At 36.5% G+C, this 26,570-nt stretch overlaps 1 protein-coding gene across 1 annotated transcript in view; it reads left to right on the top strand.

Moving 5' to 3' along the window:
* Positions 1–26,570, top strand: part of LOC114360023 (uncharacterized) — an 88,419-nt gene that overhangs the window by 34,086 nt on the left and 27,763 nt on the right. The window contains exons 10-11 of the mRNA XM_028314576.1: positions 11,182–12,061; positions 12,213–12,313. Coding sequence (XP_028170377.1) covers positions 11,182–12,061; positions 12,213–12,313 — 981 coding nt within the window. The remainder of the gene's footprint in view (positions 1–11,181; positions 12,062–12,212; positions 12,314–26,570) is intronic.

Genomic DNA, 26,570 nt, shown 5'->3' with positions numbered 1-26,570 from the left:
AGGAATTTTAACGTTTTTAATTTACATTCGTGCTATGGATTTAAATATTTTTGAATCAGCTAGACATAGTATTCATCTAATAATAATAAAAAAACAGGCATGTACCTTGACTATTCGCGTCACACAGTGACGATAAAAGTGCCTAATCACAGAAATTTAAAACAATCATAACAAAAAACGATCAAAAATCGCGGAACATACATGGGGGTGATTCGCGTAGCCCTATTGATGCTCTTCCTCTGGGCTTCGGCTTGACACTATTTTTTGGGACACCCTGTATAATTAATTAATAAACAGTCAGGACTCAAAAAGTTTATTTAATGGCTCACTTTTGGTCTCTATCATGTTATTATTTTAAAAGAAAAGTAATAAAAAATCGCCACCATAATTTCAAAAGTTACACAGACAATAATAATAATTACGAATTCGAAAAACATCGACGACTTATTTACAGTAGGGTATTTGTCAATTGACGTACATTTTAAAACTGTCAAAACGAGACTCTCCCATAGATTTTGTATGGCAATACTAGCCAGTGATGTCACTATTTCGTCAACTCAAATAAACTACTTTTTTCAATTACAATGCAACCAAATATCTTATTTACAGGTAAATAAAAAAATAATTAAGTTTTTAAGACTAGAATGAAGTGCCTTTTAAAAAAAGTTGTGTTTCAGAATAATTGGGGAGTGGTTACCCAATTTTCTGTAGTTTGCTAGGGAATGAAGTCGCTGACTGAATTCAACTTTTTTGACTCTTTAACATGAGCTTATCCTTCAGTGAGTTTTATTACATAACTTTATTTTGCTTTGCCAGGACTGAGTTCCGAATCCGATCCGATTTGATTAGTTAATGTAAACAGATCAGGCTTTGTTATTCTAATATTACATCATTTGAATATTAATATCATTGAATTGATTACAACTGATTGATGTTCACTCAGCTATGGTCCACTCAATTCATTACGCGATAATTATATGCATTATTAGTAATTATATGTAGAAAATCAACCTTTATTAAGGCTGAAAAACTCTATACTGATTTATAAAGCTGAAGAGTTTGTTTATATATTTGCTTAAACGCGCTAATCTCAGGAATTACGCGTCTGATTTAAAAAAAAAATGCGTTGGATAGCCCATTTCTCGAGGAAGGCATTAGGCTACATAACATCACCCTAAAACCAATAGGGGCGAAGCAGTAAAGAAAAATGTTGCACAAACGCGAAATATTATTAAAATTACTAGTACATAGTAATGCTTTTTAAATTATTCTAAATTGTGTCAATATCTGTGGTGGTGGGAGCCTGATGACCTGTACTACAGGTAATACCTATCACAGGCATCAGTGTCACACAAACAATTTTGTTTTTTTTTAATGTAATTATGTTTAATAACTTGTGCTCATTGTAATGTGTGTGATAAGAAAATAAAGATTATATTATATTATTTTCACCCATACGAAGTCGCGTGCACAGCTAGTATAATTTAAAACTCCACTGAAATAAAAGAAAACAACATGCATTGAATATTCGTAGACAACCAACAAATGCCGCGCTACGAAACTTTCGTAGATACAATTTGTAACCGCGATAGTCGTAGCCGTAGCGCGACTACGAAAGTGCTACGCGAATGTAGCAACAATTTATAACACTCGCTTTTGCTCGCAACTTCGTCAAAGTTGATTACCTACCTTTTTTGTCAAAGTTTCAGAATATTTTAATGGATTCTGTGTTTTGTCTAGCGTATGAAAATTACGTATATTTCTTCTCTGACAACATTTTAAACAGTTAATAGATAGAGTGGTTATATTAAATCTGTCCAAGTCGAGCAAAAAAGCGGCACGGCCGTACCATCCTTTTCTCGAAGCAATTCAGGCCATTTTCGACCGCCTGTAACTTCGTTGTGGATAAAACTAGAAGGCTGAATTTTCATTAGCTATGCAGGCATTGTAAAGACACGGTATATTTAAAATTTCATTCAATTTGAACCAGTAGTTTAAGAATTATAACGGGTCAAAGTTACTTAATTTTGTCACTCACTGACTGACACACTGACTCACCGATCATCAAAACTCTAAGGCACTTCTAGCAGACCTAGAAGCTTCAAATTTGGAATATAAGTAGTGTTTGGTGTATGAATCAAGGAAAAACTAAAATATTTGGGGGCACGGTAGTGCAACCGCCAAGTCGAGTAAAATTTTTCACTTTCGGTCCAGTTTTCTAGATACATAACTGCTGTCTACAAAATACAAAAAGAAATGAGATCACATGAAAACACGTGTAAATTAAATTATTTAGTGCGATGGCCAAGTCAATAATTTATGTAAAACGTTAATTAAAGATTTCCTGGCCTGGACTTGGTATTACATGGATCTCACAACTTTTTACCGTAGAACAACTGAGTTGCGAGACTTGGTTTTTTTGACAAGTATTGTTTTTGATGGGATTTGGGTTTTCTCTTACCAATTTAAGTATAGGATAGAGAAGATTTTAAATTGCACGCCCTTTTTTAGCGACTCAAAAATACACACACTCAGCGATCTAAGGCAATCAAACCAAGCTTGTAATAACTTTCCTTCATGTATCAACAAAAATCCAATTTTTTTCCTTCTTTCACATTCCATCTGCGCAATAATAATGCAAAGACCGCAATACTACTTACTAAACTTTCCTACAAAAAATTCCTAAGATGCATCCATAATTCAATTACAACACCGACTATTAACGCATTTCCAAGTGCATTTCCTCTTAAATAAATTCTCATTTTCTTCGAGCTATAAGGCTGGAGTGTATAGAGCTAGCCCGCAGCGTACGCTAATTGACAGGGAAGTGTGGTCGGCCCTGCCACGATTAATGGGACGCAATGAGAAGTAACTTTTACAATTTACTGTGGAGGTAAAGCAGTGGTGCTCAAAGTTTAGGGTCTGAGATCACTGGTAAAGTGTGAGGATATTTATTTTCAATTTAATTTATTTTTTTTACTTAAGGGTTTGAAAGTCTTTTTTGAATTTATATTTTGTACATTTTTCTAACAAAATAGTATTTATTAGAAATAGCTACATATCATAGTATGTCACTTTGTACGTGAACGACAGCATAGAAAACTGAACAAATAATAATATTTTTTTTTGCAAATTGGAGATTTTGTAGTTTTTTTTTTATATGATGCGATAGATTTATCGGACAATAATTGTTTTTATTGTTTGGTAAAATGTGATAATACTATTGTGTTGAAAATGCAATATCAATCTTGCTATTTTTGGGACACTTACATATTAATGGTTTATCAGATATGTAAATACCAAAAGTTTGGCAAGCACTGACGTTGCCCATTTCACCTGATGGCAAAGAATGATGGCGCTTGAAAAACAGCCATTTGGACAAAGTGCCGCGTCATTCTTGTTTTGAATTCAGCCCGTTACATCTGAATGAAATCATATTTAACTTTTTTACCCTTTTTGGGAGTTTAATAAATGAATGTGCAAAAATAAACTTTAGGAATACGAAATAGGCGACTTACTTTTTCGATTCAAATTATTATTCATTTGTCATAACTGAACTTCATTTGTTTTATCAACTTTAGGTTGGACCTGTTATACTCGTAAAATTAATTGCCCTATGATCCGATTGAGCTACTCGTATAGTTTCAAAATACTGAACTGTCCTATCCATGACATTGACAGTGGGGCGCCACCGTCAATACCGAATCGCTGGTTCCGATTTTTGCCATGTTGGAACATTTGACCGTTTTAAAGTATGACACCAGTAGATTACAACACATACCTACAATAAAATTACCCATAAAGTAAATAGAGGACCACACAAAAATCGGACTGGCCGTTATCAGTGAATGATAAGGCTTTATATGTAGGCCGGCGGTTATCGGGGTTCAGGCATCCCTTAAATCCATATGATGGTCTCCATAAAAAGTATAATACTAAGTAAGGTAAGGGTTCTTTTTAAAGTATTTTAAACAATTTACCTGTTAGTTACAAATACATAAACTCATTTTACATGACAATGACAATGAATTTGTGCATATGTGTCTCATTGCATAGCAAGTTGTACATTATGATTTTGTAGTGAACCTGAAACTGTTTAAATTCGTAAAGTTACATCTTTTTCTTTGCAGTCTTTCTTTTTGCCTATTACTGAAAAGTAATAACTCAAATAAAATTGATAACAAATCGTCAAACTTATTTTATTCTATTTGTCAAAGAATTATGTGATAGAATGAAAAGCAATTGTGCCATTCCCAACGGTGACACATCACCTATCAGGGGTTACAAAAATTACTCGACATTTTTCGACGAAATATCTAATATTCGCCGGCAGTTGTGTATCGAAAATGTATTTTCCACGCTATCGGGCGCCGCCACACCACGTGTATTGGTGTTGCCATCCATCTTGTGCACTCCAAATATATTTCGAAATTGACACTATTTTCTATCTTCCAACAGACACGTTATTTACTGTAGACTGCTCTAACGTTGTGAAAATAAAGCATTTAGACTGATGAGAACACTATGAATAGGTTGTATCATCTTACTTTAACTTTAACAAACGTCAAAAGTGTCTCAAACTCCATACAAAATACACCGTTATGGTTATACTCACGGTAAACATATAGTGGTGCAACTCAGCCTAAAAGTGACTGTTAAAATCGCATACGTCACAACTTTACTGTAATGAATTCAAATTTTGCAATATGCTGCAGCCTTGATGAAAAAGCTATAACTTATTTTCAAAATCAGACTATAGGTAGAGAAATCACGTCGTTTTAATTTTTTGCATTGAATGCAATATTTTTTCTAAAGACAAGACAGAGTTATCATTTTCAACCGACTTCAAAAAAGGAGGAGGTTCTCAATTCGACCCGTATGTNGAATATTTGTGGCTTATAAACAATTATTGTAAGATCTGGCTACATAATAACTTTCTTAACCCTTAACTGGTATCGTAAATTGGACATACGTAACTGGTATCGTGGGGGCCGCGCGGCCCCCATACTATGTTTGCTTCTAGCAAGCATGTTTTACCTTATATACTTGAATAAATGCTCATAAATGATATATCAGGCTTTTTCTATGTAATCATTTAGTTTTTATTGTATTAAATCTTCTTACATTATTACTTCAAGACATTACATAAATAGTAACAACTTTTTACGTAATATTTTTTTAACGTTACAAATATCTATGAAACCTACGTTTAGAAAGTTACAACCAAAAATATTATTATTTTAATTAATCCATAATAATGTGAACTTAATAATAAATAAGGTTTTAATGTAATGTATAATAAAAATAACAAGCATTTTATAAAAATAAAAACATAAATATTATGTTGACAAACATTAGCAGGTACTGGTGGATTTTCAGACCACTTGTATTTATTTTTTCATAGCAGCTGGATTGACTAGGTCCTACAACATCTTCATTTTCACTCTCTGAAGAAAAAACTAGAAAATCAGAATCAATATCTTCATTATCGACCGAATATTGGTAATTGGGTCTTCACAATGACCTATAATTTTATTATCACTAGGTATATCCTTCTTCTGGCATGCTACTAATCACTAATTTGGAATCAAAAACTTCGTTCTAGGTATCTTCTATTGTTTTATCACTAATAAGCCATCAATACTGCAAAAAAACAAAAAACAAACAAAAATTGCTATGAAAAAAAAACTAACGTAACTGGTATTGTGGGGGCCGCGCGGACCCCAACACGTGCATATCTTCGTCCTGGTGAATGATGCATTGCTGAAACGCCTGCACCAGACGCGAGTAGCGCCGAAATGAGAATACCAAAAATTTTGGCTGCCCACGATGCGTAGCTTCTTAGAAATCAAAGAAAACGTCATGCGTGGGGGCCGCGCGGCCCCCACGATACCAGTTAAGGGTTAAAGTGAGAAGTTATTAGTTTTGTAGTGATTTCATTTAAAGTTTTGTTTACATTAATAGAACAGTGTGAAGTGAGTTGCATGTGTCACTAGTTGTCATTAATGTCAGTTTCTGAAATGTCAAATTTTTTTTTTAATGTTGCCATACTAAAACATAAGTGGAATATTGTTATTAGAAGTTTTTATTAGTAGATAAAAATTATTTTGTTTTGCAATTAAAAGTTAAAGCCTAACTTGTAATTGAGAGGGAGTGTTAGGATTATATTATCTTTGGAAGTGTATTAAATATTAAAAAGTTAACTGTTTCCGGCAGAACGTTCTTCCCTCTTCCGGCTATGTACGAACAAGATGTGTCTGTGTAAGAACCCGAATAATAAATGCTTATCTCGCTAACTATCGGTCTTTTCATTAAAGAAACACAAGTTCTGATAGACAAATTGGCACTTAGTAGGTATGCATTAAAGATTTGAATTTGAATAATAACTTTCCTTCGGGTATTAACAAAAACCTCATTTCTTATCTTCCTTTTACGTTCCAAAGACCACGGTAGCGATCCCGTAATTTTATCATCCTACAAAAAATCCTAAGATGCACCCATAATTCAATTACAACACTTAATAAATAAATTCTCATTTTCTTCGAGCTATAAGGCTGGAGTGTATAGCTAGCCCGCAGCGCACGCTAATTGACAGGGAAGTGTGGTGGGCCCTGCCACGATTAATGGGACGCAATGAGAAGTAACTTTTACAATTTACTGCGGAGGTAGATCAGCGGTGTTCAAAGTGTAGGGCTTGCAAACCTGGTGCAGAATAAGCATATTTATTTTCAACTAGCTGTCTCCGCGACTTCCTACGCGTCAAAATAGTTTGAATAATGTTACAAACAAACTCTTCAGCTTACAATATATTTTTTTTTTACAAAATGTCGATACGTATTAATTTAGTGCAGAAGCTGCTAAAACAAGAGTAAATATTAATCTCAGCATAAATCGTCAGTGATTCGAAATTTTGACATATTTCCCATACTGAAACTGTCAGTGTGCCAGTTATACCAGGAGTTATTCTCGGATAAAAGTTTGCTCGGATCGGGCCTTACAGTTGTTGTACACGATTGGAAATAAGACTATTATTATTATTACTATTAAATTAGAAATAGCTACATAGTGCCATTGTGTGCCACTTTGTATGCAGACTCAGAAGAGAGATTGTAAGAACTATTTATTAGTCTAAACAAATAAATAAATTTTGACTTTGACTTTAACTTTGACTTTGAGAGCACAAAAGCTTAAGCTTCAACGTGATTGTAATGAGAGCGATTTTGCAGTTATTATTTTCTTTATCTGATGAGCTATCTCTACTAACTTTTGAGTGCTTGGTAAAATGTAATACACTGGTCATCATAAAAATCGACCCGACCCACCCGCGACAAGCACTTTTAAACGTATGCATCCCCACTTCCCACCAATATAACTATACTATATTACCATTTAAAAGCCTAGTTCTAAACTTCATTTCATTAAAGGAAAGGTTTTTACCCCAAAAATGTGTCTGTAGAAGAATCCAGAGTCACTTCTTCAAAAAATAGGTAGTTACGCTTGAGCCAACTTTTATGGCTATAAAACTGTTAAGTTGGGATTAATCGCTATCCATCTGTTAAAGAGGACACGTGAGATCATTATTTGGTTTTATAACCATAAAAATTGGTCTAATTGATCCCAGAGGTGAGCCCAAAGTAAGGTCTTTTTTCAAGTTTTTCAAGTCACATTTATTGTATATGTTAATCGTTTATTAGGAAATTAAATGTGTTTTTCTTTAAGGATATTTATTGGGCTTTCAAATAATACCAATATTGTTGGGGCACCATGATTGTGTCAGTAGAAACGAGTTTTCCTGTAAAACGTAGGTGGGCCGATTTTTGTGATGACCAGTGTAGATATATGATAACAACTTGCGGTTTTATGATGCTTAGAAAGAATAGTATAGAGTTTGACAGGCTTTTGACGTTTATTGTTAGTGTAAGATGCTGCCACCCAGTTACAATATACAAAATGTTTGGGAAGCACTGACATTGCCCATTTCACCTGATGGCAAAGAATGATGGCGCTTGAAAAACAGCCATTTGGACAAAGTGCCGCGTCATTCTTGTTTTGAATTCAGCCCGTTACATCTGAATGAAATCATATTTAACTTTTTTACCCTTTTTTGGAAGTTTAATAAATGAATGTGAAAAAATAAACTTTAGGAATACCTACGAAATAGGCGACTTACTTTTTCGATTCGAATTATTATTCAATTGTCATAACTGAACTTCATTTGTTTTATCAACTTTAGGCACGTTGGACCTTTTATAATATTAATTGACCTATGGTCCGATTGAGCTATTTCAGTAACATTTGGCAGTATTTGAAGTATGACATCTATATGATAGAGATATAGAGAGATGCCAACTAATGCGCTGAGTTCGTAACACAATGTCGCATTAGAAAATCACACACACAAAGAAATCAAAATAATCATTACACACTGGTCATATCAGTACTCATACTACGCAAGCAATGTAAGCTGTTTACATTATGACGTCGCTGCTGTCATCATTGCTTTCACGAGCAATGTGTTCTGTTTTTGGGCATATTGCTACTACACCGGTTCCGCCCCCTTGTCACATCTCCCTTTAGTTTCTGTGATCTCTAATGATACCAGTAGATTACAGCACACATTTATCTACAATGAAATTACTCATAAAGTAAATAAAAGATCACACTAAATTCCGACTGCTGTTATCAGTGAATGATAAGGCTTTATATGTAGGCCGGCGGTTATCGGGGTTCAGGCATCCCTTAAATCCTTATGATGGTCTCCATAAAAAGTATTATACTAAGTAAGGCAAGGGTTCTTTTTAAAGTATTTTAAACAATGTATCTGTTAGTTACAAATACATAAACTCATTTTACTTGTCAATGACAATGAATTTGTGCATATGTGTCTCATTGCATAGCAAGTTGTACATTATGATTTTGTAGTGAACCTGAAACACCTGTTTAAATTCATAAAGTTACATATACTTTTCTTAGCAGTTTCTTTTTGTCTAACCATTCATCATTTCAGCCATAGGACGTCCACTGCTGAACATAGGCCTCCCCCAATGACTTCCACATCGCACGGTTGGTAACGGCCTGCATCCAGCGCCTTCCTTGTGGGTGGACGTCGCACGCTGTGTTTTCTGGTACGCGGCCTCCATTCCAGAACCTTGCTGCCCCATCGGCCGTCAGTTCTGCGTACTAACCATTACTGAAAAGTATTAACTCAAATAAAATTGATAACAATTCGACAAACTTATTTTATTCTATTTGTCAAAGAATTGTGTGATAGATTGAAAAGCAATTGTGCCGTTCCCAACGGTGACACATCACCTATCAGGAGTTACAGAAATTACTCGACATTTTTCGACGAAATATCTAATATTCGCCGGCAGTTGTGTATCGAAAATGTATTTTCCACGCTATCGGGCGCCGCCACACCACGTGTATTGGTGTTGCCATCCATCTTGTGCACTCCAAATATATTTCGAAATTGACACTATTTTCTATCTTCCAACAGACACATTATTTACTGTAGACTGCTCTAACGTTGTGAAAATAAAGCATTTAGACTGATGAGAACACTATGAATAGGTTGTATCATCTTACTTTAACTTTAACAAACGTCAAAAGTCTCTCAAACTCCATACAAAATACACCGTTATACTCACGGTAAACATATAGTGGTGCAACTCAGCCTAAAAATGACTGTTAAAATCGCATACGTCACAACTTTAATGTAATGAATTCAAATTTTGCAATATGCCTTGATGAAAAAGCTATAACTTATTTTCAAAATCAGACTATAGGTAGAGAAATCACGTCGTTTACATTTTTTGCATTGAATGCAATATTTTTTCTAAAGACAAGACAGAGTTATCATTTTTATTCAATGCTATAACTTTCCTAGACATTCGGACATCTTAAAAATGATAAATTTTACTTTTATTATGTTTAAAAACGTGAGATGTTCATTTTTCGCTATGAATAATCAATGCTACAACATTCGTTCGCAGATTGACTAGTTTTTGTCGTATAAATAATTCAATAAGATCCTACGCTCAAACTACAGCTTCGTGCTCGCATAATCAAATAAATGTGTCTGAATAATTTGACATTCTTGCCGAAAGCTCGCATTGAATCTGAATAGTTACATTATTGAGATATTTTTTCTTGAAAAGTTTTATACGACGACGTTTACTATTATTTTAACAATATGTAGTTCGTTATCAAGTACTACTAAAATGTAAAAGCTTTAAGGCCGGCAATACACGGACCGCTAGAAGCAGTCAGGGTCGACAGCTTCAAGCTGCGACTGCACAGTGAACTGCAGAGTTTTATGGACGCACATACACGAACCGCTCGAGCAGTTGCAACTGATTCGGGCGGTCGACAGCACGATGAATTTTCATCGTGCGGTCAAGCAGTCGCCAGCCATACACTGACTGCTCGAGCTGTCGACAGCTCTCGCGCAGTTACCTCCGCCCACTTTCTTCATTCCACAGCGCGCGCGCTTTTGATTTTTTGAGCTGTTAATACCAACTGCTCAAGCAGTTATCACTGGCAGCTTCCAGCTGTTGACTCTTGACTACAAGAGTGGTCCGTGTATGTTTATCACTGACTAACTGCTCGAGCTGTCCGTGTATGGCGGGCTTAAAATTCATTTTGGGCTTATGACCAGAAAACTAAATCTTAACGTGTTTTAATATTCAGTTTAGTCGTAATGCAGAGAGTGGCAAACAACACAGTAAGTCCGCCACGTGCCGGAATCCGGCTTAATCCGCACACTGCCGACAATGTTTGTTGAGCCACAAGCCCCACCTATAAAATTACAAAGTAGATAACAGCGTGATAACTCTCCAAAGGCTCTTCTTTACGGCGCCTACACAACTCGTGGGTAGGCGATCAACTTAAATAATATTTTTTATGAAAGTCTGTTCAGAGTCCCAATAAATTTAGAAATTGCTTCAGCAACATGAGGCAACATCGTTTGTCATTACATTAAACACATGGTAACGATAAATATCGCAACACATAATGTCAAATGACGACATGACAGTTCTAGCTAGACGTATCGCGAAATATTGACCCCTAATGAACGACGCTCTAAAGTGCAGATAGTATGGTATGGTCACTGCATCACAGCACATAAAACGTAGAACCACTTACGTTTACGACTCACACTCGGCAATTTTGTTTCAGAATGCGCTATACGACTGAGAGCGGCGCGGAGTGGGAAGGTGCATTCCGGGCACCTGCCTCGCACCCACGGCTGTCGGCTCCTCATCCCGCAGCCGTCACCAAAAAACGCCCTGCTTGTAGAACTCCATAAACTGAACGTACCCTGCGCGGCGGGGTTCATACGCTTCGCTCCAAACACGCCCACTCTCTGTGGAAAACTCGACCAGATCCCACCGCCGAGCAGAAAGTTCATGTACTCCTCAAGCTCCAAAAACCCAGCGGTGGAACTCCACGGCCGGCCCTCGTTCGCCGCGACCTACCGTCTAGTAGATCACTGCCATGATATCCTACTGACGGCTCGGAACGGCTCGTTCGAGGTCGGCCCAGCTGTGAAGCTGTTCTGCTCGTACCACATCCACTTGCCTTACGGAAACCGAGTTGCGTTGAGACTGCAGATGGGCACGGGACCAAAGAGTGTGAAAGAGAATGATTTGTCGAATATAATACATGAGGATGCCCTCGCCCGGTGTAGAGGGATGGAGCTGACGTTGGAGGATGGGGAGTCGAGATGGAAGCACTGTTCGCAGCCAGGGGACCCTTTGCGTAGTGTTCAGATTATATCTGAAGCGAATTCTGTGCGACTGAACATTAGTGTGCTAGCGAAGAAGAATTCTTCGGCGATGTGGTTGAAGGTGTGGTGGATGGATAAAGCAATAGAGGATGTGGTGGGGCATTGTGACTACGGGTGGGTGTTGTCTGGAGACTTCTGCATATCGGCCGTGAGAGAGGCGAAGAGGCCGTGGAGGCAGGCCGAGGCTGAATGCGTGCGGTTGGGAGGACATCTGGTCAGCGTGCTGAGTGAACGACAACAACAGATTATAGACCAAATGCTAATACATGTGTGAGTATTATTGCTGTCTATTTCGCCAGCAATCCTTACCTTACTTACCTAACATTGTCAACCTAAAGCACATCAAAGCTGGATTCTGTCCTTTTTAAAAGGATTTAATATTATTATCTTATCTTTATCTTACCACACGTATCTTTCTCAGGCCTGGCGCAGGAGTGGACGACGTGTACTGGATCGGCGCCACGGACTCTGTTCAAGAAGGCGAGTTCAGATGGTCGGACGGCCTGCCTTTTTCCTATGCCCGTGAGTGTTTACAACTTTTATCTTTTTTATTCCTTCATTCATTAGATTTAAATGCCACCACTGTCACTGTATTGTGGAATTGCCCCCTTAAGAGAAAATTGGTTTAGCCTTTAATGATGCTACGAATTGATGTTTTCTCATACATATGTATGTATAGCCTAAACAAAGAGATTACTTGAGCTATTGTCCAATTCACACACTAAATCTGCCACCAGATAAAATACTATAACGGGAATCTTTGATCGCAGTTAATTTTCTTTCATAAAATGAAATAAATAAAGCAATCCACTTTTTCAGTTTCAACTTAGCCATGTTTTCCGCACTTTTGCGTTTGCTAGACTAGACTTTTCTGACTTTGTCAGTTACGGTTTTATAGTTATGCTGGTTGAACTCAGCCATGCTCTGAATAACTAAAACAAATGCAGCTCCAAGTAGCCATCAGCTAAATGTCCAAAGGTCAGACAACGTAATAACCATTTCCTGGCATTGCATTAAAAATTCACGCGGAGTTCACTCTTGTTCTTTTTCGAGTTACACTTTTAACTCTATGAGTAATATTAGTAAAGTGTTCGGAGGAAATGGAAAATAGTTTTCTTCGTAGAGACAAACATTAGGTTAAATTATATTGTGTTTCTAAAATTTCTTTCTTCATGGTAGTATACTCGTATAATGTATTAATTATCGGTGGTAGTATAAATGGTCCCGCTTGGTAGAAAGGCTTCAATTGAAGGGCTCAAAAAGCTCATTGGCAGGGAAACACTTGCATATTTCTAAGCGTATGAATAGTGGCATGCTATACATATGTAGATATAGGCAGTTAGGCAATAAAATAGGTATAGCTAAAGTATTTTATTGATGAAAATCAGTGGTTTGCAAACTATAAAATTAAATATCGTCAGCGGAATAGTTGATAAAGAACTAATTGTATCCCTTTCAAGACTTGCAGACTACAGCCTTTTCGTCGGCCGATGGTCGGACCCGATTCTAATTTGTATGAAGAATCGTCCGATCCAATGTGCGCACTTTCATACGTGTCCATAGTCTGCGCCTAGGCTAAGACTTAGGCCTTATCCAGGAGGGCAAATTTGCCACGACTGTCTTCGCGCGAACACGAGCGTACGTTGAGTCAACTCGCGCGTGTCTTGTGGACGCAATGTATTGGCTGTTAGTTATCTCACCAACGCGCGTATAATCCTACGCGCGTAGGATTCGCAGCGAATTCGCCCTCCTGGACAATGCCTTAGTGACATTTGGCATACATTTTTATGGCTCTAACCTGAAAGAATCCTAGCGGCATTTAATAGTGTCATTTACTGCATTTTATCGCTCAATGCATTATACTTTTCGCATTCCACCTCGGCGGCGTTCGCTAAATATTTCTTGTAGAATCCTCGGAAGCTGTTTAATAGAGCGGCTGGTCTCCGTGGAATGTCGCATTGCACGGGGTTCGCTTACTGTGTCGGACAATTAATTTTTTTTNTCGGACAATTAAATTTTTTTCCCATTGTGGGAGAGTAAAGTATTAAACCAGCTATGACTTTCAACTTGAATTAACCGCATTATGTCAGCCGTTTGGTGTACTGGCTCAGACCGGACTACTATGCCGAGAGGTCCCGGGTTCGATTTCCGGCCGGGCTTCAAATTAAAATGAATAATTTTAATAATTTCTGTGACGGGTCTGGGTTTTACTATGTAATAATATGTTTGTATTTAAAAAAAAGTATAACGGTTAAGCTAGCACCCATAACACAAGCATTAAAAGTTGCTTACTTTGGGGCTAGCTGGCGCTGTGTGAAATTGTCCAAACATTTATTATTATTATTACGTGAAAAAGAAATAACAAAAAATATTAGACGCAGCCAAATCCGCGGTTAAGTCTTTTTTACAAACATAGGATCTGCAGTTATTACAAATAGCTTAAAATAACCAATATCATATCGAAAATTAAATTTCAAACTAAAGTAGTATTAATTTAACAATTCACAGAACTATAGTATTAATTAATAGCTTCCCATATTAATAAAGTTAGTTCCGCTTTTCATTTAGTCCAATTTGATAATTGGTTTGGGAGTTACTGCTCATATTGTCAATTAATTAACACTTTAATCTAGCGAGTAACATGATTTTAATAAAACCTAGCCTTTTAATTATTTTAATGAATGCGTTTAAAATAATGCCTCAATAACTTTTGAAATAAGTAGGTACGGCTACACACTGTTACATTCGTTATAGATTTCGCGAAAATGGCATGCCTTCATATTTTATTTATTTCGACGGGGCTTGAGAATTAATCGCACGAATGGCGAAGCGATCACGATACATAGACTGATTAGAGTAGGTAACTTTGTTGATATTGATTATTCTAATTGTAAACAGAAAAAGNTAGCTGGCACTGTGTGAAATTGTCCAAACATTTATTATTATTATTACGTGAAAAAGAAATAACAAAAAATATTAGACGCAGCCAAATCCGCGGTTAAGTCTATTTTACAAACATAGGATCTGCAGTTATTACAAACTAGCTTTCCGCCCGCGGCTTCGCCCGCGTGGAATTTTGTCTGTCACAGAAAAACTTTATCGCGCGCGTCCCTGTTTCAAAAACCGGGATAAAAACTATCCTATGTTCTTTCCCGGGACTCAAACTATCTCTATGCCAAATTTCATCAAAATCGGTTGCGAGGTTTAAGCGGGAAAGCGTAACAGACAGACAGACAGACAGACAGACAGACAGACAGACAGAGTTACTTTCGCATTTATAATATTAGTTGGGATAGCTTAAAATAACCAATATCATATCGAAAATTAAATTTCAAACTAAAGTACGTATTAATTTAATAATTCACAGAACTATAGTATTAATTAATAGCTTCCCATATTAATAAAGTTAGTTCCGCTTTTCATTTAGTCCAATTTGATAATTGGATTGGGAGCTACTGCTCATATTGGCAATTAATTAACACTTTAATCTAGCGAGTAACATGATTTTAATAAAACCTAGCCTTTTAATTATTATAATGAATGCAGTGGAAATAATGCCTCAATAACTTTTCATGTACATACATATTTTCATGTAATGCGTGTTTGTCTTGTTAGTTGTCCAAATAACTAAAATAAAATACTTAAATAAAATAAATATTGAAATACGGCTACACTCTAGACACTTACGTTCGTTATAGATTTCGAGAAAATGGCATGTCTTCATATTTTATTTATTTCGACGTGACTTTAATTTAATTTATCTTACATAAGAATTAATTCAGCAAAATATACCTTTATGTTTATTTAATACTTGCTATGCCCTTACCCCACATGCACCCTATGTGATGTACTAAGTACCCTACCATTTACCAACTGTCAAACCACACATGTAATGCAATAAATTATTTGATTTGATTTGACTTGAGAACGTATCGCGAAATGATAACGATACATAGATTGATTAGGTATGTACCCGCATCTACATTGTTGATGTCCACGATGATTATTCATAAACAGAAAAATNCAGAAAAAGTGATGATTACAAGAAACACAAAAAGTTGAAACAGCGCAGATTGTAATGATCTTATTTAGAAAACAATATCTTGCAGTCATTACCTTTTAGTCTGCCTGATAAGAATTTGTCAATTGTATTATAATCTAAATGTCTTTAAAATCTTTTCAAATTGAGACTGAAATATCAAAGATAGGCTTGTGAATTTATAACTACAAAAATTCTGAGTTAATATTTGTCCAATGTCTCTTAGCATTATACAAACACTGCCCATCCAACGTTAAAAAAAACATCTATCTATAATCTAACAACGTTAAACTCGGCACATATCGCGAAGACTCTCGAATGGAACTGCCATCGAGTGGAGAGCCCTCTTGAGGACTTCGTGCCTCGAGGACTGAGAGCCAGTGGACGTTTAGGTAATCATAATCGGATATAGGGCTGCCACATTAGGGATTTGTTTAGGGATGTTATGGAAATGTAGTTTCGGTTATGGATACGGTTACGGATATTGCAATAATATTATACAGGTTTCGGTTACGGATTTTCTATTTATTTCGGATATCCGAAAGTTTTGGTTACGGTTACGGAAATCTGTGCTATAGAATGCAAATTGCAATAGTTGTCCAACACAGTTCATGCCTTACGAATAGTATGGATACAGAATAGATTTCTTCGGCAACTGTCACCTTCTTTTGGTCTCACAAAAAAGCTAAAATGCAATAATTAAATCAGCGTAGGGACTTGTTTGACTCTGCCTACATTCGAAACTTTTGAATCGGTTATGGTTACGGTTACGGATATCCATAACATCCCTGATTTGTATGTCCGGGACCCGTCCGGAAGGTGTCGTTAATAAGTATTAGTTTGACACCTCTGCTTTTTCATTCAGTTCACTGCTACGAGTAGGTACACTTGGCGCAAAGAATCATGGCAATAATAAAACAGTGCATATCGCGTTTTCTCTCGCACTCACACTGGTTATGGATGACATCACATAGAAGCAGGCATAGCGTTGTTTATAATACGTAATACTACTACTTTGCCTGGCCCATTCCCATTTTATTTGGGGTAGGCCCTCCGCGTCATGCGTCTCCAGGCGACTCGGTCCTGGGTTGTGTTACTGTTAACTTGGGCTTCTTTAAGGTCGTTATTGATTACGGANCTCTTGAGGACTCCGTGCCTCGAGGACTGAGAGCCAGTGGACGTTTAGGTAATCATAATCGGATATAGGGCTGCCACATTTAGGGATTAGTATGTCCGAGACCCGTCCGGAAGGTGTCGTTAATAAGTATTAGTTTGACACCTCTGCTTTTTCATTCAGTCCACTGCTATGCTACACTTGGCGCAAAGAGTCGTGCCAATAATAAAGTCACTGCATATCACGTTTTCTCTCGCACTCACACTGGTTATGGATGACGTCACATAGAAGCAGGCAGAGCGTTGTTTATAATACGTAATTTAATATTTTAGCGAGTCTCTGTTTCAAAAATTACTTATGGCCACGCATGCCACGAGTTTTTGCTTTAGGCAGGCTTTTGATAGGCTTTCTCAAATGCTTGCGCTCTATTTCGTGACCTTTTGCAAGCCGTTACTGTATCTGGATGCATCCTACGCTAGTAGAGTCGCGGTCTCCACTCAAAAACTCGTTTACCCCGGTTGATGGCTTTTCCATTTCATGCAAAATGTATCTGTAAATGTATTTCCCTAACCAAAGTTGGGTTGTTAATTCGGCCATAAATTTTTCAGGGTAACTAAGATTTTCATGAATTATATTGTAAAGAAAACCATTTAGTTACGATAACCAAGTCATTAATTACATAACGTAACACCAAAGTCCTTCCCGCTGCTCCCTTTCAAAACAACAGCAATAAATAATTCTAATTACCACGAAGAAACGTAATTACATAAATCTTAAATTATTACCACAGAGTCGACATCGTCACTCGACGCCATAATGTCTAGACTACTTGGTACTCAAAGCCTAGATAAATTTTGAAAGCCTAGCTCCGTCAACAAATTTAATTTTGACAACAAATTACGTGTTTTTCACCAAAATGTTGTTTTGGTATTTTTTTTGTTAATAAAACGGCTTTGTTACTTAAGTTTTGTTACAAGTAATTTTGTAAACTTATTTACGAGTAAAAAGGTGGTTTGTTCTGATTTACAATTTTCATCTCGTGCTATTTCTTATCTTATTTTTTTATTGAATAGAGCGATTTGAATACCATAGGGAAACCTAAGTGGATGTTACTGTCAAAACTCATATACGGTCAAAACCACTTTTGATTGATTTTTGGAATCGTAATTAACTAAGGCCTGATTTTTTCAGACAAAAAGTGGTTTGACCGAATATGAGCTTTGACTGTAATATGGATATAGTTTTTCATTATACTTTTAGTTAAGTTGAGTAAGTTTTATCCACGGTATATTCTAGAAATTAAATGCACTGTACATGCCAAATTGCCCAGTAAGTCTGTGTAATCTGGGAAATCGTCAAAGTTATCCCACCAATACCATTACGGGACAGATGCCCCATAAAACAGTAATAGGCTAATAAATCTCGCTTACGACGGCGTATTTCTTGTTTACATCTGACACTGGATTAAGAGCAGGCGCTCATTGGCTGAGTGGAATGGAAGAAATGTACCCACCGCGATCTACAAATTAAAATAACGCCATCTATCGGCAATCTATAGAATAACATATTTTATTTAACTTTAGTTCCTTTAACATTCAGACATTCAGACAGTGGTGACTGAGTTTGTTATGGTGCTTCTTCTCAGCACTTGCCAAATGTTGGTCTCGAAGCGCTGGTAGGGTAAAGAGATTATGAGACATGTAGAGGCTCCTTAAGAGCAAAATGACGAGAACTATTTATTAGTCTTTAGACAAATAAAGAAATTTTGATTTTTTTTACTTTTGACTTTTGTGTATAGCCGGCGCGATCTACAAATTAAAATAACGCCATCTATCGACATTCTATAGAATTACATATTTAATGTCAGATCCATGTATAAATTACACATTAACCTTATTATAGGAACTTCAAACCAATTAACAATTAACTTCAAAACTTCGAACAAATTATTTAGCGTACAAGACAATACACAACTATAACCTTGACCTCTATCGTGCATAGTAAATACGCATACATAGTTTATGCTATATGTATACCACATAGACTATTAATTCCCCCACCACTTGACCTTTTCCGGGCAATAAAGTATGAATAAACAAACAAAATGTCTGTTTTTATGTATGTACTCGTACATTCCCTGTTCTTGTTAACATGGGAATCCCTTTCCTAGTATGGTAAATTTAATCAGGGGTAAGCAAACAAAGATTTGGCTTGCGGTTTTGCACAGTAAAAGAAAATACAGTAATATCAGTCGATGAAGCACATGTCGTGCCCTGAGTGCCCGAGCAACTGCACGCTGGAGGATTTAATGAATGCTGCTGACAACGCCACTCTTGTAGCGTAGTTTTGGGCTGACACTGTGTAGGTTTGTTGTCGACACGATAAGAAGAATATCAATCCACACAGAATTTGTCATTCGATATTCTTCACTGACTTTTCATTTAATAAACTTTCCACAGCAACTTTCTGCTACTTCAAATAGAAGCAGTAGAAGCCGCTAGATTCAGGCCGCTTCCAAAAGGCCTCTGGTATTTATTGAGGAGGCCGATGTTCAGCAGTTCTATAGCTGACATGTGATGGTGATTTTGGAATCAACAGTGGACCTTATTTGGCTGAGATTTGATGGTGATTTTAAACAACAGACTACAGAATGCGTTCTAACAAGAAACAAACTTACATTTATACCATTTCACTCAAGCTGAGACGGGGACCTTTTTGCTGCTGCAACGCCGCCTAAGTAACTTTCCCGATTAATTTTAATTATTATTCTTTTGACTGACTCTGTAATGTTGACTGTTTGTTTTATGTATGAAATAGTATGAATGTGTATTCATGTGGCAGCATAATTCTATTCTATTCTTCTAATCTATTATACCTCTAGATATACGAGTATCTACATGAGAAGTTTTTTGCTGAAAAATAAGCCTAGCTCCACTGAACTGTGTAAAATAATGATTGTAGGTTTGAATTTAACCCTACTGCTCATAATTTCACTATGGTTACTTTAGTTAAATATTCATAGGTTTCATACCTATGTTATTGCTTACATGTGTGCCTAAGGGGGTAGTGTTTGCCATACCTGCCTGCCCCGAATTATTTTGTTAGTATCGTTGTTTAATTTGCTCTTGCTTTTAATTTAATTAAAACAGTCACATTTTGAACTGAAAAATGTCTATCAAGATTTAAAAATATTATTTCTGTTGTAAAGATCATTTTATTAAAAAAGGGTTTAATGGATGAATAATGTATTTTAGTGGTTCTTTCATATAAGGAATACTAAAAGGATTAGGATTTCTCATGAATAAAGTTATAACCCTAATAATGTAATTTATGAAACTCAATGTATTTCAATACAATTAAGGTATTTTAACGTCATGTGAACAAAGAGAAATGTATTATGGTTCATCACTTACAAAAGTTCAACCAAAAAGCTTTTATGAAAACTCAAAGCATTTGAGTGGAGGTAAATCTCACCTCACTTAACTCGTAAGAGGCGGAATGAGCTAACACCTGTTCGCGCGTGACGTCACCGCGATGACGTAATGAGACCGCAAGCTAGAGATCCTTTTTAATTGAGTTATAGAGGTGGAAGCGGAACCAAATTTCGGCACTTTAAAGTTAAACTGAATTTGGTTGGGTTTTGATTTATTGAACGGAATTTTGTTTAAACTTGATGCTACGTACAAGTATTATATGTATATCTTCTAATAGTATTTATTAAGCAAACTAGTAAAGTAGGTATATCAAGAAGAATGCATAGCTTGGACAGACTTGTACGAGACCATTTTTTTACATTTTTAATTTAAAAAAAGTTTTTATCATGGTTGGATCTACTCAATATTATTGCGGAGTAAAAACCAACGACTTTGTCGTAAAAGACCTTGTGATGAATTTTATTCTAATTTAACAAAAACATTACGTTCAAAATTCATCATCCCTCATCCCATTCATTATTCGCTTTACCCCACAGACACACACACATCGAGAGCAATAGAGATAGATATTAGACTTTTCATTTTATTTTTGCAATCTCACCTAATTCGACTACGAAGGAAAAAAGAGGGATCTTTGTTTAAGCTTCAACCAAACCAACGCGTGCAGATCGCCATCGCCGGCACTATCATAGGCCAATGACAGGTCGCGCGGACTGTCATGGCTCGCGTGACCTGTCATTGGCCTATGATCATGCCGGCGATGGCGATCTGCACGCATTGGTGTGGTTGAAGCTTTAGGTCAGTCTTTCCCAAAGTGGGCGATAACGCCCCCTTGTGGGCGCTGCAGGCTTAAAGGGGGGCGGTAAGAGACCCAGAAAAAAAATCGGGACGTTGTGTAGAGGCTTGGGAGGCGTCATTTACTAGGAGGACTCTTAGACACCGACTAAGCACTTGACACTCGACTACAAATGGGGGCGCTAAAAAGAATTTATTTTCAAAGTGGGCAGTAGACAAAATAAGTTTGGGAACCGCTGCTTTAGGTTGACATGCCGTCCCTATTTAAAATCTACCAACACAAAATTTCAAAGTGGAGCGGTTGAAGCAACAAGTTTGAGAAGCGCCGACTTTCGCTAAACTATTCATGTGTGGACAATGTCTGCGGAATGCTTTCTTCGCAAATGCCTGTCTAGCTGAAGGTATTTTGAAGTTGTGGAATTATGATGCAAATGTTTTCATAAATATTTACTGCAACGAGGTGTTTAGTCTGCCAGAGACTCTCTGGTAGCAATGCTGCCTACAAGTTGTATTTGTTTGGGACTAGATGGCACGTAAAATATCACAAATTAGTTTATTTTATCTTAAATAGTGTATGGTTCACATTTAAAGTTTTATTAAATCTCAAGGTTTGATTGACACTGACGCCCGTATTCACAAACATTATTATGAGGTCTCACAGCGCGTGGACGCACAGGATGACACACGTACCAATCACAGAGCTCTATTCAACGATGTGGCTGTGCGTCCGATTTGCTGGTTCACTTAAGAAAGCATCGTTTGTGAATACGGGCGTGAGAATAAAATTTGATATTATCTCATGATTTCAAATCACCCAGTTGTTTGATCTATTGTTTTAGACAGTATGTCCTTTAAAAATCTTTTTTTATTTAACACAAACTGCAAGGAAGACATTTTTGTTTGCTGCCTGCACAGCTCGCCCCTGACAGTCCTAAAAGTGTTTGATATTCAGCTGAAGCAAAAATTGATTTGGGAATTCGTGTTTGTCTAAAATTCAATTCCATGAGCTGCTGTCGGCAACAGTCATATGGAATTCTAGAACAATGTAGAATGATTCAGAAGGCGCCTAGAAAACAAGTTTTGGTTAAAAAGCTTGATATTTTATGAATTTATTTATTCGAGGAAAATCTACAGCATATTCTTTTAAGTAATTACAAGTACCATGCTAATATTGTATAGCAAGTAATGCCAATTACAGGTTTTCCTTAGTTAGTACATAGTAAACTAAATGCGAGTCGGATACAATGATTACAGCTTAGGTTTACCTAACAGTAGATAGATGTTGTACTACTATACATTTATTATTGGAAATAATTAATATTTCCGGTAATGAGAGGCCTTTGTCAGGTGACTGAGTTTCTTCCGCCACTTCTCAGTTCCCAGTATCAGCCGTGTCGCATACAATATTTCTTTCATCATAATATCATTTTCATATACACAGTCCACAAATATAATATGTATGTATACTAGTATAGGTACATTCCACATCACATTTCGTCCTTTATAAGATCGTTTCATCTACGAAGACGCGCCCCACCAATTTTTGGTCGAGGGAAGCGTGGGATGCGGGGAGTTTAAGCAATCCGAGCGTCATTATTGTAGTGTGCGCGTGCACTCATGGATAATTTTAGCGTGTACCGATAACACTTAATTAGCGGAAGAATGGGCGCGTCTTCGTGGATGAAACGATTTATACAAGCCGAAATATGTCCCAAAGTAGAGATAGAGCAAGCTTTAGGTAAAGTTTGATTGATGAAGTTACTGAGACTATCTCCTTACGTCACATCAATTTGTTACCAAAACTTCGCCGAACGCTGCAGTTTGAAACACATCGTATCAAAACATTTGTACAAAAGTTTGTTGCAAAAAATTTCGACACGAGAGCATCGAATACGGGCAATTGTATCAACAGAGAAGCATAATTCCCAACTTTTCCGTTCGCTTCGCGTGATTGTTGAGGCATTCAGAATTTTACAGTTACAATGTATGAAATACAATGTAACAATGGATTTATTGTATGAAAAATGAAGGCATATTTGCTTACTTTACAAAAAGCCGTTGAGAATGTGTGCTGAAAAGGATTTTTGTTTAATTATTAAATAACCCTTTATACAATAAAACTATGAATTTCTGAGTAAATGCCTGGTGATGGTACGTAGAGGGATTATTCCTCAGTAAAAATTAAACATTACAATGGGAAATTAAACGTAATACACAGATTGTACAAGAAAATAATGAAGAAAAGAGAGTCCCATCGTATTAAATGAAACCAACTAAAATGTCCATCATCTTCGCTTGCGATAAATTGCTTGCCTATGTACCTAATAATTTTAAAGATGTCGGACACAAGAAACGCTCCCTCAAGACATAGAACCCTATTAAAATCTATCCAGAGCAATGAAGCCGATCCATCCTCGAGCTCTCCAGTTTCCGATTTTAATTATCAGGCCCGCAATTAATTCTTTAGAAGCAAAAATTCGATGTCAGAACAAACACCCTTAATGAAAGTCATTCGTGCTCTAATTTATACCTTTTGTCTATTAATTAGACGTTAAATTTGCTTCAGGGATTCAGGTTTTGGAGGGATGAAACTAATTTGTTATTGTTACAGCTTGTACACAATGGAGGTCACTATTTAGGCTGGGTTGCACCATCTTACTTTGACTTTAACAAACGTCAAAAATCTGTCAAACTCCATTCAAAATACGCCGGNTACGCCGGTTATCGTTATAGTTACGGTCAAAGTTAGGTGGTGCAACTCAGCCTTTTTAAATTTTGTTTTGTCTGATGATTAAATTCCGAGAATTTTATTTACACAAGGTTTTTCTGTGGAATTCTTTAATTGATCCCAAATTCGACCGTAATATTTTCCCGGAAATGAAATAAGAACGATGACGAATGACATCTAAATATTTCTCCGAAATACTTAAGTATTATATTCCGAATTATTTCTTTGTAAGCCAGTATGCAAAGAATGGTGAAAACAAATCCAAGAAACGTACATTCGTAGAATTCCACAAAGAGCATTTCAACTCTGTTTCGTAAAGTTAGTTGAATTATTATTCTGGAGGTTCTCTCACAACACAACATTCCTATTACTGGAACTAATGAGATCTGAAAACTAAACATTTGCGTATTATTTTGTCGAAGTAGAAACTGTAATTTGAATATTTAATAAGCAATAACAGTGGCTAACAGAAGTAATTCAATATTAAGTCGGCAATCTTTTATAGTTCTAACAAGGATACCTAACAAAGAGACAAAATAACTTGTAATACCTAAGTAAGCGGCCGATGTGAAAATCATTGGGCGAGGCCTATGTTCAGCAGTGGGCGTCCTGTGGCTGAAATGGTGATGATGCTAAAAAAATTAAAATGAAATTAATTGCACAAAATGGTGGGATAAGACACCTGATTATTTTTTCTTTATTTTTCTTCCTATTCCTCAACTGAAAGTCCACGCCACCTTTAGCATCAGACAATAACGCAACCTCAGCGTGTTCTAATAACTCGGCCAGATTCCTTATTAATATTAATGCGGGAAGATGTATCGGTATTCCCGGGAATTCCCGTTTATTTCGCCGATTGTCTTTGCCCGGGGAGATATTGAGTTTTTCGTTAAAGGAATATCGGATTATGCTCGGAGCCTTTAATTAAAGGTGGATCGACGTAAATGTATAAACGGTAAANCGACTCCCACAAATTAAATGCACTGTACATGCCAAATTTCCCAGTAAGTCTGTGTAATCTGGGAAATCGTCAAAGTTATCCCACCAATACCATTACGGAACAGATGCCCCATAAAATGGTAATAGGCCAATAAATCTCGCTTACGACGGTGTATTTCTTGTTTACATCTGACACTGGATTAAGAGCAGGCGCTAATTGGCTGAGTGGAATAGAAGAAATGTACCCACCGAGATCTACAAATTAAAATAACGCCATCTATCGGCAATCTATAGAATAACTTTAACTTTAGTTCCTTTAACATTCAGACATTCAGACAGTGGTGACTGAGTTTGTTGCGGCGCTTCTTCTCAGCACTTGTCAAATGTTGGTCTCGAAGCGCTGGTAGGGTAAAAAGATTATGAGATATGTAAAGGCTACTTAAAAGCAAAAAATATATTTTACGATTTGTAAGTACTATTTATTAGTCTAAACAAATAAAGAAATTTTGACTTTGACTTTGACATTAAACTTAATAATGGAACTTCAAACCAAAACATTTACCGTACAAGACAACACACACAACTATTACCTTGACCTCTATCGTGCATAGTAAATACGCATACATACTATTATTCCACATTGACTATTAATTCCCCTCTCCACTCGACCTTTTCCGGGCAATAAAGTATGAATAAACAAACAAAATGTCTGTTTTTATGTATGTACTCGTACATTCCCTGTTCTTGTTAACATGGGAATCCCTTTCGTAGTATGGTAAATTTAATCAGGGGTAAGCAAACAAAGATTTGGCTTGCGGTTTGGCACAGTAAAAGGGAAAACAGTAACATTAATCCACACAGAATATCTAATTCGATATTTTTCATAGATTTCCTATTCATTTATTTCATACAGGAGGAAGCCGCTAGATTCAGATCGCTTCCAACGCTATGAAAGTCAATAAGTAGGCTTTTAAAAAGCGCTTTTCCAATATTGAGAAGGCCTATTTAGCTGACCTTCTGTGGCTGTGATGTGATGGTGAATAAACAATTGTTCTGTCCGTGGATTCCCTGATAAAGAATGCGTTCTTGAAACACAAGGAGTTTGAAGCGAAGGATTAACTGAAAAACAGGTCTGGTGCCTTGGAATTGTAATTAATACTGTAATGTAACACCTGTGGCATGTTTCAATCAACCCTACTGCTCATAATTTCACTATGGCCTTGCTTTAGTTAAATATTCATAGGTTTCATACCTATGTCATTGCTTACATGTGTGCCTTAGGGGGTAGTGTTTGCCATACCTGCCTGCCCTGAATTCTTTTGTTAGTATCGTTGTTTCATTTGCTCTTGTTTTAATTTGAGTAAAACAGACACATTTTAGTGTTTCTTTTTAGATTTAAATTATTATTTTTGTTGTAAAGATCATCATTTTCATTTGACAATAAATGTTTACTTACTTACTTTTTTAATTAAAAAAAAGGTATAATGGATGAATTTACATGGATTTTAGTGACTCTTTCACTTATAAATAGAAATACTAAAAAGATTAGGATTTTTCATGAATAAAATAATTACCCTGATGATATAATTTATGAAACTCAATGTATTTCAATACAATTAAGGTATTTTAACGTCATGTGAACAAAGAGAAACGTATTATGGTTCATCACTTACAAAAGTTCAACCAAAAAGCTTTTATGAAAACTCAAAGCATTTGAGTGGAGGTAAATC

Source organism: Ostrinia furnacalis, unplaced genomic scaffold (genome assembly GCF_004193835.3).
Source record: "Ostrinia furnacalis isolate ACB-3 unplaced genomic scaffold, ASM419383v2 OfSCF4792, whole genome shotgun sequence".
NCBI classification, from domain to species: Eukaryota; Metazoa; Arthropoda; class Insecta; order Lepidoptera; family Crambidae; genus Ostrinia; species Ostrinia furnacalis.
The sequence above is the reverse complement of the archived record's forward strand: the minus strand, read 5'-3'. Positions and strand labels throughout refer to the sequence as shown.